General features: G+C 38.8%; 1 protein-coding gene across 3 annotated transcripts in view; it reads left to right on the forward strand.

The window, feature by feature from the left end:
• Positions 1–5,763: 5,763 nt before the first annotated feature.
• Positions 5,764–16,683, forward strand: part of LOC138064451 (F-BAR domain only protein 2-like) — an 89,134-nt gene continuing 78,214 nt past the window's right edge. For all 3 annotated transcript variants that reach the window (XM_068927080.1, XM_068927081.1, XM_068927082.1), the window contains exon 1: positions 5,764–5,904. In XM_068927080.1, coding sequence (XP_068783181.1) covers positions 5,872–5,904 — 33 coding nt within the window. In that variant the 5' untranslated portion in view covers positions 5,764–5,871. The remainder of the gene's footprint in view (positions 5,905–16,683) is intronic.

Genomic DNA, 16,683 nt, shown 5'->3' on the forward strand with positions numbered 1-16,683 from the left:
TTATTGCCCTACCTTACATAGCATATACATGAGAAATTGAGCACATCTATAAAATGTATTTCCTAAATAAATTAGAAATCATCCAGAATTCTTCATGCAGGGCTACACTGTGATTGGAAAGATTCAGAATTAAATTTACACTGATTTAAACTATTGTAATTTGTAGTTACTAAATGTTATCTGACACTTTCTATTGCTTCCATATGGTTTGATTAAAGTTGATTTGATGAAATATGTTTTCGGTAGCAGCAGAGCAGAAGAGTAATGAAGGTGGAGTATCAGCACCAAGTGACTCACTCCAAAATAATGCTGTTGGGTTCATAATTTAAGTAATTCAAGTAACGAGCAGGTTGTGTTTAAGTTTGATGACTAGACTGATAGAGTTGTGCATTTAGGTATACAGTGAATCAGTTGATGCAACCTAATGGAATACAGCAGTCCAGGGACATTGAAAACAATGCAGTTAAAATGCGCAAGTAAATGCTTCAACAGAATGTACTGAATTATTAAAAGTTCTTTTAAAATGATTTAGGTGAGGTATTACACAAAGCTTAAAAAAAAAAAAAAATACAACTGTTACCTTACTATGATAAATGCAGCTATGTATAACCGTGTGTGCACACAAATATTTGGTTGCTTTTTCTTTTCTTTTCTTTTTTTCTTAACGCATTTCTTTTAATCTTAAACTCAGACTGTTAGAAATGTCCATCCTACCCAGAAGTGTCATGTAGGTCATAGTCTCACTAGTGATTTCTCATCAGGCTATAATTTCAACTTGAGTATATCTTTCAGAAAAGGCCTAGCCTATTTTAAAAGGACCTTAAAAGGTCCCAATATGCTTTAAATATATTATTTCAAATTAGCTGTATCCACTAACTTTTTAATCTCTTACTCTCGACCTGATCTATTTTGTTTTGTTTGCTTCGCTTGTATGCTTCCCACCCCCCAGCTGTAACTTCTGTCCGTGGGATTTCATTACGCTTTTTCTAGAAAGAACAGGCTGCAATAAATCTATGGTCATGAAAGCACATTGGCCATCTGCAAGTGCATTATTAAATTTCTGATGTCTGCAGGTACAACTGTTTGCCTAGAACATCCGGATGTTTTTGCAATCGTTCTGTAACATAATCTGATAGTACTTACAAAGTTAAAAAGCTCTTGAAAGAAATGTACTTAGCAATCCACTCCCCCTTTTCCACTTCCCCACCTTTTGTCCTCCACCACAGCAGTAAGCACAAGCTCTGGCCTTTTTCTCTCTCGCTCTGATGCTCATCATCTAATGGAATCTCTACTTGAGTTAGCAGTACAAGTTCCTGTTTACCTATCAAGAATTTTTGTGTAGTATTTTATTTATTTATTTTAAGCAAGGACAGTAAAAAAAAAAAATGCAATTTGAAGGGCATATGCTCAGCCTGCTATATATTTGAGAAGCATACAATAGCACCCTTAAAAAATAAACTGCAGTGTTATATTACGCATTTTATCTGAATCAGTGTTTAAGTCATTCTTAACGTATAAAGAGCTTTAACTGTCTACTGGCTATTTGGCATTTTTTATGATATTAAATAAATATGATAATTACCAAATCAGATTAATTGGATTCTTTATTCTTTTTCATCATCTTATGATGTTAATGCATTCAGTTGTAGAGTTGTAGATTCATGTGTTGCAAGTGAATGCAATTATTTTACCTAGAGGCCGTAATCCATTTTCAAATGGAATGGCTTTAGGCATAGGGCAAATTAACTTAGTTTCCGTAGGTAAAGGACAGCCTATGATCTTTATTTTTTCGATGATATTAATGTCTGTAGTCTATATAGGCTGTACCTTTAGTTTCCTGTTTGACAAGGTCTCTTAATAAACAATTCAAGGTATATAACTCCATATCTCAGATAATCTGCACCCTTTAAAGGGACTGACTGTTGAAAATAAGTTAGTGTCAATTAACCTGTACAAAATTAGAAGCTGGAAATGGTGGGGGGTGGAGAAGAGTGAATTGAGATAAGGAGAGCAAACTGCAGAATTGGGGGTACTTCTCAGAGAGGGGAACTCTGGGCTAAACACCCCCTTTCACGTGCATATGACCTACATTAATGCCAAATGGCATTTCTCAAAAATGAGAATTGCGTTCATGAAATGTAACTATTCTTGGCTCGAAGTATCTTCCCTTTTCATACACTTACTATGATGTGTATTGTTACAGTTCTGTATACTCACGTAGATGGCAAAAGTGGGAGATGAATTGTCTTTTAATTCTCTACTATTAAGGTTAGTAATCCAGAAAATTATTTGGTTCTCATGTGAAAGCTGCTATTAATATGCAATGGGAATGTTTGTTGATTATACAGGACTCACTGTGTAGTTATGGCTATTAAAATAACATTCCTCTCTGTCCACCTCTGTTACACTTTAAGGAAAAAAAGAATAGTGCTGGGACAAACCAAAAGTCTACCTAACCCAGTAGCCTGTCCTTGGCAACGGCCAAGGAAAGAGGGCAAGAACAAATGAAAGTACTATCAATAAAACATTTGCAAAGTATTCTTGCAGGCTTCACTAATTTGCCGATTAGGATCTTCCAGAATAAGTGATGTTGCCTTTGTGTTTTATAATGTGTTTCTCTGTCTGTGGAAAACTAGACACAGTTTCTAGATTTCCCCTCCAGCTTGACTGAATTTCCTGCTTGTGCTTTAGTTAAGATTTATGTATAATTTACTTTCTCTATTCCTACTCATGAGATCTCTTTATAGTGTATTTTTTCACAGTCATCTCTTTTACAGCCTGAAGAATTGCAGTCTGTTGGTGTTTTTTTTATATGGAAGCTATCCCGTATCTTGGATTCTTTTTCTTGCTTTTTATCTGTGTTTTTTTTTTTTTTTTAAAGGAGGAGATAAGGGGATACTAGTAATGGGCACAGTGTTCACAATACAGGTATATACAAGTTTTACGCACTGGATTAGTTGGGCTCTTTGTTCCTTTCCTAATATTTCTAACAATTTGCATATGGAATATAACTGAGAATTAATCGCTGCCTTTAACTATCGTATTTAGCTGGTCTCTATTATAAACTCAAGATCTCATGTGAGTGTCAGCTCACGTGAGCTGTGTCTATTATCTTGCAGAAGAACGTTAATAAACTTACTGCATATTGCCATGGCACGTGGAATCCCTCCCCACTATACGCTTCTTTATGTTGAATTCTAACTTCAAGTGCAAGATAGTGAGCTCTGATACCTGCTAGTATCTGCTATTAAGTAAGGAGCATGACTAAAAAATTGTAGGAGGACCTGTACTAAACTGACTGGATGTTGACATGGCACTGACATGCCATGTGGACTAATTTTTTAGTCATATTTGTTACATAGTATCCATCAGCAGATAAAGTAAGGTAATCAGTAAACCAGGATTTTGTTACGTAATCCAGTCTGCAAAGAAGTGTGTATAATTGGGACTGTCCTAATTTGAGATTTTTTAGCATGTACTCCTTTAAAGACAAGATAAATTACGAGATCTGATTTGAATGTTTTGCTCTATGCCTTACACAGTATCTTAATGCTGATGTCCTTTGGCCTTCATGGTCTCAGGCAGGGGCTGGGGAAGGGAGATTCTCGCACCAGAATTGGTAAGGTTTCTTTGAGGGGGGAGGGGAGAACCTTGACCACCAGGCATCAATTATCAGCTGCTTACTCTTTGTACCTTGGATAAAGCTTTACGCTGGCAAAATCATAGATGTAGAAGTTTGGATAAAACATTTACCACTTGTTTGCATAGAATTGTTGGAGCTGTCCCTCACATCATTGCTTAGGTCTGGTCTTTTTGTAGTCAATACTGAAAAGCTATCTGCTGTTTTGGATAATTAATCTTTCCATTAACATGGAATCGGAACTCTTCTGGGTCCCAGACACCCGTGGCGCTGAGTCTGCCATGCAGACTCTTAAAATGCTCTTACTGAGAAGCAGCACTCCAGGTGTAGACTGTGAGCTGAAGAGTTGGTAAATCATTACTGTACTCTGGTCTGACAATCGACAGTATCTCTACTGGCTGATAATCTCCATGAAGGAAAAGAAGGGGCTGGAAATTGACCTATTATTGAAAAAATGAAAGCTTGAAATAGTTTCTCTAGACTCTTGGTAAGAACGTATTATGGCTGAACCAAAACTTTTTAGGAGCCTGTCACTGAAACTGTCAAATCCTATAAAAGTAGGTACTTGGGATGGTAATCTACACTAAGATGCCTAGTAGTTTACAACAAACCTAGTCATCAAGGGCATTGAAGGATCCTTTGCTCCTTTACTGGAAAAGTGCAACAGTAACAAGCATCAACTTCAAAAGAGCATAAATCTGTTCCATGTGACAAAGAAAAACTATGTTTCCTAGAGTTCAGTACATTCGGTCTTTGGTGATTTACTGAATTCTTTAGAGGGGATTTTACTCAATGTTTTTGAGTCTGCCCATTCCTGTCCTAATAGTGAAATAGCAATAAACTATTGATGCCAAACACATTAAGGCAATCATTTTTATTAAATAGACAGAAGTTCTTTATTTTTATGCAAATGTGCAATAGTCCAATGTTTGGGGGGGGGGGGGCGGCGGCGCCTATTGCAGATATGTTGGCTCCAGAGTAAGCTTACTGTTTGACTGCAGGTAGTCTGGATAGTTACATCTGTGACAAAGAAGTGTAAGGATGTAGGCTATGCCGCAGGACTGTGAATAGTTTCAGCAGAAACGCCTAATGAATATCGGTTAGTGGTAAGCACGTGGACATTCTCACTGCTTTAGGCCTTTCTGCCACATTTGAGTCTCTGTGCTAGGAGGTGTATAGTGGTAGGCAAGATATGTAGACAAGGTGAATTGCCTGAAGACCTTTTGGTCTACGTAGATCTAGAGGGCTTGAGCAGCCCAACAGTATTGAATTTTAGCACTTCTAAGCTGGTGGTGGGTTTTTTTCCCTTCCCCTTTGCAACAACTGTGTAAGGTAGTGAAATACTATTTCCTGCTTTACTGGCAGGACGGGGGAACTGGGAGAACAGTTCAACAGAAGGCCATTCCTCTTATGTACACAGGTTGCTGTTTTCTCTAGAAGCTGCCTTCTGTAAGTATATTTCTATGTTTTTAGAGTCGGGTTTCTTCACTCCTGAGCAGTGAAGTCATCGTGGCCTGCAATGAGCAGCTTGTATGTGTGCTTTTGGAGAAGTGTTTTCCGCCCTTCCCCCACCTTCCGTACGTTGGCTGCTTCTTTCATAACTCTCTTGCAAAAGGGAAGCCATTAGGAAAAGAAGGTTTCCCTAAGTACGATGGAGCCACAGTTACTCTTTTAATACCTAGAAACTACAGAAAGGCCTTATGTATTGAGTGTACGCAACCCGTACACTCCCCTTCTCTCACACGCGTCCTCGCGCTGTGGAGTTGCGGCCTTGGGCAAATACTGTGCTGCCTTCTAGTCTTCTATTCACGCGTACCCTTGAGCTCGGGCTTTCGCCACGGCAGGCCTGAATCCGTGCCTGCCTTTACCCCCTGCCTTCCCCCTTGCGCCTAACGAACCGCGGAGCGGCACCAAGCCCTGTGGCGCGCAGCCCTCCCCCGCCCTAGGTGGGGGGCCCAACGGCCGCGCCTCGGCCGCGCGCCAGGTGTGGCGCGCTGTGGGCATGCGCGCGCCGCTCCGGCCGGCGGGAGGAGCGCGAGGCGCCTGCGCAGGAGCGGCGGCCGCGGTGCCCGTCCGTGGTGCGGCGCATGCGCGCGGGCCGGGGGTGGCGGAGCCGTGTGGAAGGGGGCGGCCGCACCGTAACGGGAAGGGCGGCGCGCCGCGGCGGCGCCTGTTTCCTCCGGCGGCTGAGGCGGTCGGGGCCGGGCCGGGGGCCGGGCGGCGGCGGCGGGATGATGATGGCGTACTTCGTGGAGAGCTTCTGGGTAGGGACGGGGTGGCACGGGGCAGGGCAGGGCACGGGGTAGCCGGGCTCCCCTCCAGAGAAGCCGCCTCGGCCCTTGCGCCACCGCGGGGACCGGGCTCGGGCCTTGCTGCGGGGACCGCGCGCAGCGACGGTGGCCGCGGCCCCCTCTGGCCCCGGGCGGCCCGGCTGGCGGCGGCGGCGGGCGGGGGCGCGGGCGCGGGGTACCCGCGCGCGCCGCCGCTGCCCGCTCCTGGGGGCCGGGGGCGGCGGGGGAGCCGCTCGGTCGGCAGCGGCGCAGCCTGCGGCGGGGCGCGGGGGGACCGTCGCGCCGTGCCGCCGCCTCGCCCGGCGCCGCTGTGCGGGGGTCCGCGCGGGCGGGAGGCGGGGGAGGAGGAGGAGGAGGAGGAGGAGGGCTGGTAGGGCTGGCAGGGCGCCGGTGTCGGGGGACGTGCCGGGTAAGAACCGCGACCCCTTTGCTCGGGGGTCTCGTTCAGCGTGGCCTGAACTGGAGCCTGGCTTCTCTTCCTCAAGCCTCCCAAACAATGCCGTTGTTTGGGGGAAATAGCACCGACTGCGCTGTTTGGCGTTTGTGACATGCACACGCAAAGCTGCGCTGCGGAACTTTATCCCTCTGTCCCGAAAACTCATTGCCATCTGCGTGTCAGAAGGTACGGCCTGAACAGCAGCCAGCTAGAGAAACAACAGACCTTCCAGTCTGCTTGAGAAACATAATTTGTCAGTCGTCTTTGTAGAGAGATGTTTTTTAAATGGATAGATACGCTTCCATGCAGAAAAGCTGAAAATACAAATTTGAATTCTTGTTCAGCCTCACATGAATTAAAACTTGTATTCATTGCGGATGCCTCTGGACTGAAACATTAAAATATGTGTTTCTGTAATCATCAGGCAATTTACAGCTCTGTTGCTTTACTGTATGTTTGGTTTTTAATATGCATCTAGCAACTAGCAAGGAAAATGTAAAAGTGAATGTTTGACAAGACAGAAATAGGAAGGGGAGAAAATATTTTAGTCTACTACTTTTTCACGTAAACAGTAAACATTGTCAGTGTTTAGAGAGAGCAAACTTCACAAATACAATATATTATTCTTAAAGATGAAGCATAGCGCAAGCCTGGTTTTATCTTTTGTTGGCAGCCTTACATTTAACTTTGACTTTCTATTTTAACTCTTCTTTTAGACAGAATATTAAGATTCAGTGAAACAAAGCATTAGATTTGCTATCTTATCGTATGAGTCTGTTTAATTTGAAGCTTTTTTGTTGGAGAGAGTTATTAAACTAGCATGAAGATTTTTATCTGTTGTAAAATGATAATTAAGTTATTTAAATGTGAAAATTCACATTTTCATTCTAAATGTATCCTCTACTAGGAATAAAATAAAGTAACAATTTTTATTCAGCTATCTCAACTGAAATCAAACATTTTTCAATTTAACTGTGTTGTTTAACAACATTTTGGTATGTTCTTTTAGCTGTTTGTCTGGTCAGCTGTGTTTTAGGTTGGTAGTAAGTTAATAATAGTGTTAGATCAGTAAAGGTAGTGGGCCATTCCCATACATTCTGTTACCCTATCTGTGTCTTCGTAACTGCTACCAGCAAATGTAAGACAGTAGACGCGTACTCAGCCCCGCCTGCCATTCTCCCTTTCTGCTCTACAAAGCCTCTGCCTTATAGCTAGGCTGGCAAAACTCCTAGTGTGGGTTCAGCAATGAGTGCCAAGAGAAGGAGGTTTTCTTCTGTTAGCCCAGTTCTTCTTCCTCCAAAAATGACTTAAAGTAGGAAAACAAGCATACTTGTCTTGGTTGCCTTGCAGTTATGACAAAGACACTAGACAAAGTCTGAAACTTGAAAAATTGGCGAAGAAACATTTGCAATACCATGGACAGGGTTTTCTTTTGTTTAGAAGTAGTAAAATAAAAAGAAATGGGGATTGCTGCTTCCTTGTTGACGTAGGCAAATATTTTTCAAGAATAACTGTAGCATCTAAATATGATAGTTTTTATGTCTGAAAGTAACGAGTTGCTATAGGTCCTTGGAACCAGACATAAATACAGGTTTGTGCGTTTTGAGTCATTAGATTTGTCCGTTTTGGTCAGCTTTTAAGAATGGGTTATTGTTCGGGACTGTTACTGCAGTACTTTGTAAGATATGGGATACAAGCCTTATATATGCTTTGAAATACAGTGACAGAATTAAGATGAAAGTTAGGAGTTTGGTGTGGAAATACACTTAATGTGTAATGACTAGAAAATAAAATAATGATAAAAGAAATTGATAAATAGAAGGAGAGGTGGTATGGCATAGAATTTCAGAAGAATAATGTCCTGTTTCTTGCTTTTGTCTTGACAATGTGGGTAGCACTGGGCAAAGCCGCCTGCTTCCTTACATCAGTTTCCTCATCTGTGAAATGGGGTTCTTATGCTCTATGAAGTATTGACATGAAAATTAATCTACGCAGTATAATTCGTATTTAATTACACATGTACATGCTGTCATCAATTTTCCCCTGAAATTGTGCATTGGAAATTGAACTCTGGATCTTCTGCTTTAGAAGGTCCTTTACTGATTTGATAACTTTCTGTAATTGGTAGGAAAAGCAATCAGAAACTTGAGGGGCTTATTTGATTTTGTTGAGATGAGCGGAGTGATATACATGAACGTATATCTGTTTCTTACGTACTGTTCTCTTTTAAGAACTTCCTAAAAAATACTCTAATGTAGAGAAAACAAATCTTACTTTTTTATGGTAATAATCTTGTAGTTTATCATTACAGATTTTCACATTGTACTGCATTTAAAAGTATTTGAGTAGTTGCAGTTATTTTTGTACTGAATGTAAGAAAAATGTGCTTTCTCTAAGATGGTTTTGGGCCTGTCATCTCTCAACTACTTCTAAGAGGTCATTGAAAGATAAACAAAGCTATTTTCAGGACATGTGAAGTTCAGGTACACATTCCTGTACTGTGACTTGAAAAACGTAGGGGTCTGCAAATTACACAATAAACATATTGTACTCTAGAGCAGCGGTTTTCAAAGTCGGTAGGATACAGTTAGTTTTTCTGATATTAAAATTTATGAACAAGTAGTACAGACTATAAATAGCTTTGGTTCTTTGGCTTTGATTCTTATGACTGAGTTTCAGGCATTCAAGTCACATGGCCAAACATTCCCGACTCCTAATTAGGATGTTGTCATAAAACACTGGGTGCTTGCTCCTACGTATGTGCTATATCAAAGCAATGATGTAATTTAAAGGGAAGACTTTCGTGAGTTATTTCCATTATACATAATTAGATTTTGTCACTTTGAGTACACTGATACTGGTGCAGCAGAATAAAAAGCGTTTATTATCATCGGCTTACTGCTTTTTTAGCGCTACGTAGGAAGTATTGCGCAAGCTTCGACGTAAGTTTGGTTTTAAACTGATTGGCTGAATGGTGCAGGTGATGCTCTTGTTATTGTAAATCTATTAAACTGTGTTAAGTCAACCAAAATAAGTCACTTCTAAGCCAATATATAGTTCCTATTCTTTTTTTAAATTCATTTGATAAAATTGTTAGAAGTTCTATGTATAGCTGAAAACTGGTCTTTTCCTAATGCTGTGTATGTTAACTCTGGAAATTTTGTGATCTAAAAATGTGTGTTTAAATTAGCTTTGACCTGTTCCCATTATTTTTTAATTACCTGATGTTACCTGTACCTTTTGAGAATATGGTTGTGAGGAAGATTACTTTCTTTCTAGGAGCTTTGTTACCATGTAAGAACTGGCTGTATCCAGAGTTAATAGTCCAGCAACTTTGTGAAGAGACTTATTCTTATAAGACTTATTCTTATATATATAAGACACATTTTCTTATGCGCTTATGTAATATGCTTGACATGGAGACTTGTCATGCTTCCATCTGGACTTCCATTCATATGTTTATGCAGGGCTACTCGTCTGTTTGGCATTTAGTTGGATGCTCAATTTCAGGAGAGCTGTTGTGCAATATTTGTTGAGTCTCCTCCCTCTGTGTTTGTGCATTTCACGTGGCTGGAAACTTTCCCTCTTTGTCCTGAAAATATTTTTAATTATCTGCCTGTACAGAAAATAGATACATGTCCTCTCCCTGTGCATAGAGCTTCTCTGGAGCTGACTTTTAATTTATTGAAACTGGAAGAAAGAAATTGAAATTGTCAGGTCCCTTTTGTTTTTACACTTGCTCAAAACTTTAGAACTGAAAAAGATGTTTGTTTCCTGGGTGATCAGGCAACTACTTATTTAGATGCTCTCAATTTTTTGGTAGGTCTTTCAGAGACAATGTAATTAAAAATTATCTACTGATTGCTAACTTTGAAAAACATAACACAATGATATTTATCAGAAGAATATTTTCACGTATACAGTGTCCATGGTAAATTAAATGAACTCGTTTTAAACAGTAGGAAGCAGTAACAGTTTAAACAACATGACAACAGTGTTTATCAGAGCATCTAAAATGAGTTTATTTTAAGTGTACTTGGGGTTAGGTGAAGTTCTATTGCTTCATTTCATTAAAGTCTTGCTCCTATAGGAGTGAATGAAAACAAGTCAACAGTATGAATGAATAAACCATAATGAATAGTATATGTTTCCCAAAGTGTATGAGTAAAGAGGAGATTTTTATAGTTAATATTTGTAATTTTCATTTTAGGAACATAGGAATGAACTCCCAGTCTATTGTTCTCTTACACTAGTATTTGTAAATTAATAGTTAAACAGGGTATGAGCACACAGTCTGTTGTTCTTTTACATTAATATTTGTAAATTAATAGTTAAATAAGTTATTTTGTAAGCTGTGTTAACCAAATCTTACAGTTATTAAAAAGCTGCATATAGTTTCAGAAAATACCTAATTTGAGCACTTTTAGTTTTGAATGCAATTCTTGCAGTCTTTTTTTTTCTCCAGGGAGGTCATTTAGTCATTTTCTTTTCCTTTCATATTTTATGTTGTGTAGAATACACTGCTGTTAAATGTTGCTTTGCAATACAACCCACTCCTGCATGGCTCTTTTAACTTTCAGAATCTTCTGGTTTTGTTGTGAAGTGTTTAATCTTGTGCCTTGCTAATAGAAAGGGGTTGTGATTTGTTTTTTCCACATTAATGCGTGGATTGTCTACAGTTATTAGTTGGCATATTGGTTCAGCTCTGGAACTTTCTTGAAACGGACAAAATTTTTCTATTGAAAAGACCTTTTTGTTAGAAGGATTATCTTTATTAGGATTCTCACATGCATAGTGTGTTGATGAGGGGCGTGTTTTTTTCATATCCCTAACTGTCATTGTAGTGTGGGCTGTACTTTTAAGAATAAAACTAGCTGTAGGACAGCTGGACACTCTGGAGCTGAGCCAAACAAGAGGCAAAGGATAGAAATTTTTCTGTTCTTGAAGCAAGTAACTTTATTGCCCACATTCTTTCTCTTCTAGGCTTTTCCTTTTTGTGTACGTGTAATGTTTAGCGTTCATCAAACAAGAGAGGCTCTTTTTTTGGTCATATTTCACTAATATGTCATGTTTGCCATATGCAGTTGTAAGGTTGAAAACATGAATGACAGAGGCTAAATCTGCTTTGTTTAACTCAAGTGATAGCATTTAATGTTTTGGGTTCAGCAATTTTACCCAGCTTGAAAAGATATTCAGAATTACCCGGTGGGTTTTTAGTATGACCAATAGCTATCTGTGACCCAGAACCTAGCAAGAAGTTTTAAGAATTAGTTTGCACTGGACAAACCATTGGATGCTGTGTATTCATTCATTCTGGTGGAATATAGGGAAATACGAATGAATAATTTGAGTGCTAGGCTCCTCTATGGATAAAAAAAGATACTTTATTGTTGTGCTTTCAACACAAGTGTAGAAAGCTCTTTTAGGGCAGCCTGGCTGGAATTCTCCTGATCTGTATGGGATTGTTGTTTTTAATAAATGCAGTAATGACCAAAATCATAAGAACAAGAATTCACTAAAATATGCATGCCTCCTAGAAGATTAGTTTTGTTTTGCTTACTACTTCAATTTTTTTTATTAGTCTCCTGTTCAGTAAGGCTATAATGGTACATCAAAACTAGGATCTGAAAATTAAATTTTAGAGATTAATTTACTTCAAATGCTCATAAAATGAGAACTTGATAAAGACCTAAACTTTTTATGGTTAGAAAGAAATCCTTGTAATTAAGTTGAAACAGCATTTCCAAATGTTGCAGCTCAAGTGTTTGCTTGACTGTTTCCTAGAGAATAAGTTGTGGGCTTTGGAGGCTATTTTGAAAAAGGACTAAAGGCTATGACTGAAGTGATTTATAATAACGAGTATAGTTTTCTCATTCTGTTCCGTTCCTTCAATGTAATGTGGTAATGTGATCATGTCTGGAAGGCTGAACAGTGGTGAAGGATGATCATGCACACTCAGCCGCTACTAGTGTAAGTTATAAAAGCATAGGTTAAAGTGATAGTCATTCAGCTATTGTCCAGTGGTTCTTACTTTGTTGAACTTGGTTAGGAAAAGAACTGTCTTTATCTGAACTTCTCTGATCAGTCTTCTAAAGTTTGACAAAATCAAAGTGTTTAAGTACATGTGCCTTTTAATGTCTCACCTGCTAAGTTTTGCTATCAAAACACTATTTGCAGCTGTCCTCTTCTTGCTTCTCCCACTGACTAAATGAGTAGTAAATATCTGACCGATCATGGAAACTTTAGAGTGACCTTAATAATTAAGGAACATTTGTTTGCATTAGGTAAAAAGAGGGTGTTATACAGAGAGTGTTAGCTTTTTGCACCAATACACATTAATATTTTAAGGTTTTAGTCCAAAGTAGACAGAGCCTGTCCTTATACAACTTGATCAGAAACATAGGAAATAAATATTGCTACAAATTCCCCTAAATTTGTTTACTGTACCAAATGCAGGTTTTAAATTCAGAATTATCTTTATATGTAGGAACACAAACTTATTTAAAAATTTTTTTAAAGTCTAATAAAAATAGTTTAGCAAAACAAGGAGTTCCTGTAATCTGTTTCCTGTTATGCACAAGTCATGGAAATACTGAATTCTGACTTGACAATTGCTGACAGGGTTACTTTCATTTCCATGAGAAAAGCATAGCAGTTATTTTTTGATGAAGAGTAATGGAAGGATTCTCTCCTCTCACTTTCTGTGATTCCAATTTACTTTGTATGCAAAGCTGGTCAGTGGTATCTCATTGTAGGCTTATTTAAATGAGGTGTTTACTTATATTAGAAGTCTTTCCTCTTATGGCTTGCTGTCAGAAGGCATCTACATTACACCTACTCTTTTATGGTGTTGCCAAATGGGAAACCTCAACAAGTACACCAGCTTCTGAAAAGAGTTTTGTTAGCTCTAGGGAAAAAGGAGAAAACTCTTAATAAAATTCTAATGAAATGGAGACTACATGGAGAGGGAACCACTTCAATTGTACTTTCTCATACACAGTCTTACAGTTGTTTTTTGCAGAGACAGCATCATCCTCAACAGATGGCATTTTACCTCCAAAATGATATTCACAGAGTGATCTTTCACACTGATCTGGAAGTCTGTTGCTAGTGCTGGACTTTCAGTGACCCCAGATATTGCTGTTGGAATCAGGCATTAGGGAATAAAAATACTGAATGAAGAAAAGTGGCTTAATATACAGCTTCCATCTGCAGAATTTTGTACAACGTATTGGGGGGATGCTGAGAAAAAACATCCAAAAAAAGAGCAGATTTGTCATGTATATGGATATACAGTATATATACTTGTTTTTCTTAAGTTCAGCCACCTTTTTTCTGTTTAGCCACAGCATATATGTCTGTCTTTATCCTGAATACAAAACCTTAACTCTGATCAGTGTATGAATATTTGAATCAGTCTTCATGAAAATGACTGCTAAATAAAGCAGTTGTGGATGGGCTGCATAGCTTTTCCTCTGCAGAAAAATGTTTGCCCTCTGCAGTGAGATATCATACCGTATTTGACATAGGTGTATGTCTCCAGAGATGAGTGGAAAATACGTAATTTATAGAATTGTTATCTGGTTAATCATCAGTACTCTTGATCATGTAGCATGTAAATAATTGAACAGTTTTGAATGTGCAGTTTCGAAGTCTAGATGTGTGTGTTTACAGGTAGAGCTTGATATGGATAAGACAGCCTGACGCTTGGCATTGTTATTAGTAAGTGAAAACAGGTTCTATAGCTATGCCAAATTTAAAGCGCCTAGTCTCTCAGTTCTGGGATTCTGCTTTGGACTTGCTGCATTGTTTAAACTTTAATGTATCTTTCACATAATTTCTTGGATTAATAACTATTGTTAACATATAAAAGATGTGATAAAAGATGTGATTTTCAATTAATTTTTTTTAATTTGCAAAATATCTGTTCTGTTTCTCTGCTGTGCTTTCTGCTGTTGACATGAGGTCAAGAATGGGTAGAACTGACCAAAAAAGTTAAGTGGAAAAATTAGTTTCTTTGCAGAAATTTTCACTGCAGTTAGGGAACAAGAAGATGTTGGGAATTGGTTGTTCCGAATCGTGCCGTTTTGTAAGGCTTTGCAAAGTTACGTTTGTGATACGTTATCAGTCCTCAGGAAGACAGCAGCTAGACACTGGGTCATGGCTGTGCTACCCTTCCTGTATTCTAAACAGGCAGGAAATTTATGGAGCTCCAGTATAGAAAAGATTAAAAGCTACCCCGTTATGAAAAGTCACTTTAGAAGTTTTTAAGCAGTCTGTATTCAGCACATTGCATGCAATGTATCAGCTTAGTAACACGTTAAAACAGGGAAAGAGAGAACAGTTCATAAAGGAGCATTTTAGTAATTTTTCTGGAAGAAATGCATGACACTTACTGGTAAATGTTTATCTCCAGATTTAGGCACAACAATGACTTCAGAGTGGCTAAAGAATGATTTAATTTTGTATCATGATTGAAAATATCAGTGAGGTCTCATAGAGTCATTCTGGCATTTCAGTAATGTGGTGGCATTCATCAGCATTTCTGTAGAGTAAATACAGAAAGTTAATAAGGTACCTATTACTGCAGCAGTAATGAAAATTATTTTGTGCCTCATACTGCAAGGAAAGGTAGTTAGGTATCAGGGAAAGGGTGCTGAAACTATTTACTTTTTGCAGAGATCTTATTCATAATAAAATTAGTTCTGGCTTCCTCAAACCTAATTTGTTAGTTATTAGTTCTTAGTTGTATTCCCCACGTGCAGAGTATTTAAAAACTTGTTTGTAGAGCACTATATTTAGTATCATTAATTGCTCCAAACAGTTTATTGAACTTTTACAGTTAGACTTGTTCTTGAAATAGTAAGACTACATAACAATAAAAGCACAATTTATATATTTTGTACTAGTTTGTGTTCTTATCCTTTTTTGTCAAACTTGTAAAATCCATATTCTGTAGATAGTTCTCTTTGCTGTATTTTAGTATATTCAGTTTAGCTCTGCTACTAGTTTTTACAGACCTTTCTGCAAGTGCACTTATGCTAAACTGATCTGCATTTTGATGAACTTTTTCAGCTTACAACTTACTGCAACCTTAGGACCATTTATTTTACTTTTTTTCTGTTGATGCTTGGAACAAGTAAATCTAATAATTCTGGTTAGCAATCTGAGTCCAATTGCCTTCATTCATCTGTTACTTGTGAATTTTTTTGTCTATTCGTGTGGTATCCTTTAAGGGAGCTTCTTATGTTCATGATAAAAGACTGTCGTATTACCTAATATTCACATTTAATGTATGTGGAGCTACTACTGTGGCTGCTGAAAGGTTCTTCCATTCATCTGTGGCTACTTCCACTTACTTAGGTTGGCAGATCCCTACCTGCCCCAAGCTTTCCGCTCCCACCTCTTCTGCAGTAGCAGTACAGGTGTTTGCGTCCTCATAATGATCTGGATCACTGAACTTTATTTACTAGCTTTATTTTTCAGCTGTGTAAGTTCCCTGATCATGTGTACCTTGTTGCTGCACAAACAAGCTGTTGCAGAACAAAAGGGACAGAAAGGATTGGCGGGATGTTATGACCATATCCTCAGGCCCCTCTCACTGGAAATGTAGAGCTGCCATTGTGAGAAGTTCAGTATCCTACTTCCCATCTTTCCTTCCGTTTCACTCTGAACATACGTGCAGTTTTCCTGAGAGCAGTACTACTGTGTCGTTTGTAGCAATGACATTGTGGATCTGAAGATTTTCTAAGGGAGGTGAGGAATGGATAGATCAACAGGAAAACTCTCACTTGTAGTAGCAGTGCTATTATGCCATGCCGTGTCTTGCCTCACCTTCCTTTAATTCCCATTGTTGCTTTCTCCTGTCTGGGGGAATTCAACACAGTGCCAAAGTGATAAGCTGGCTGAGCTTATTAACTGGTGTGTAGGACACTGTCTCACTTTTAATGGTGAGATTTGTCTTACTGATTGGAAAGTATTTTTAAGTTTTAATTCCAAATTTAAGAACAAAGGGAAGTTACCTGTGGAAAGGAAGAGCTTTGTGGTTTTACCAATTTTAGAAAAAAATAGAGTATCTGAAGACTTGGGGAGGTGGGGTATCGGATGATCCCAAAATTTGAATTTCACTTCATGGGAAATAATGAAAGATGTGAAAGAATGGAAGGGGAAGGCAATATTAAATGTTTTCAATAAGACAGGGAGTAAAACAATACAAGAGCTGAAGAAATCCATAAAATAAATGCTTTTGATTATAGCCTCGAAATATATAACAGAAGAGTTGCATTAGGTTTCGCAAGCGGGGTAGTAATGGCTGC

This window comes from Struthio camelus, chromosome Z (assembly GCF_040807025.1).
Source record: "Struthio camelus isolate bStrCam1 chromosome Z, bStrCam1.hap1, whole genome shotgun sequence".
In the NCBI taxonomy this organism is placed as follows: domain Eukaryota; kingdom Metazoa; phylum Chordata; class Aves; order Struthioniformes; family Struthionidae; genus Struthio; species Struthio camelus.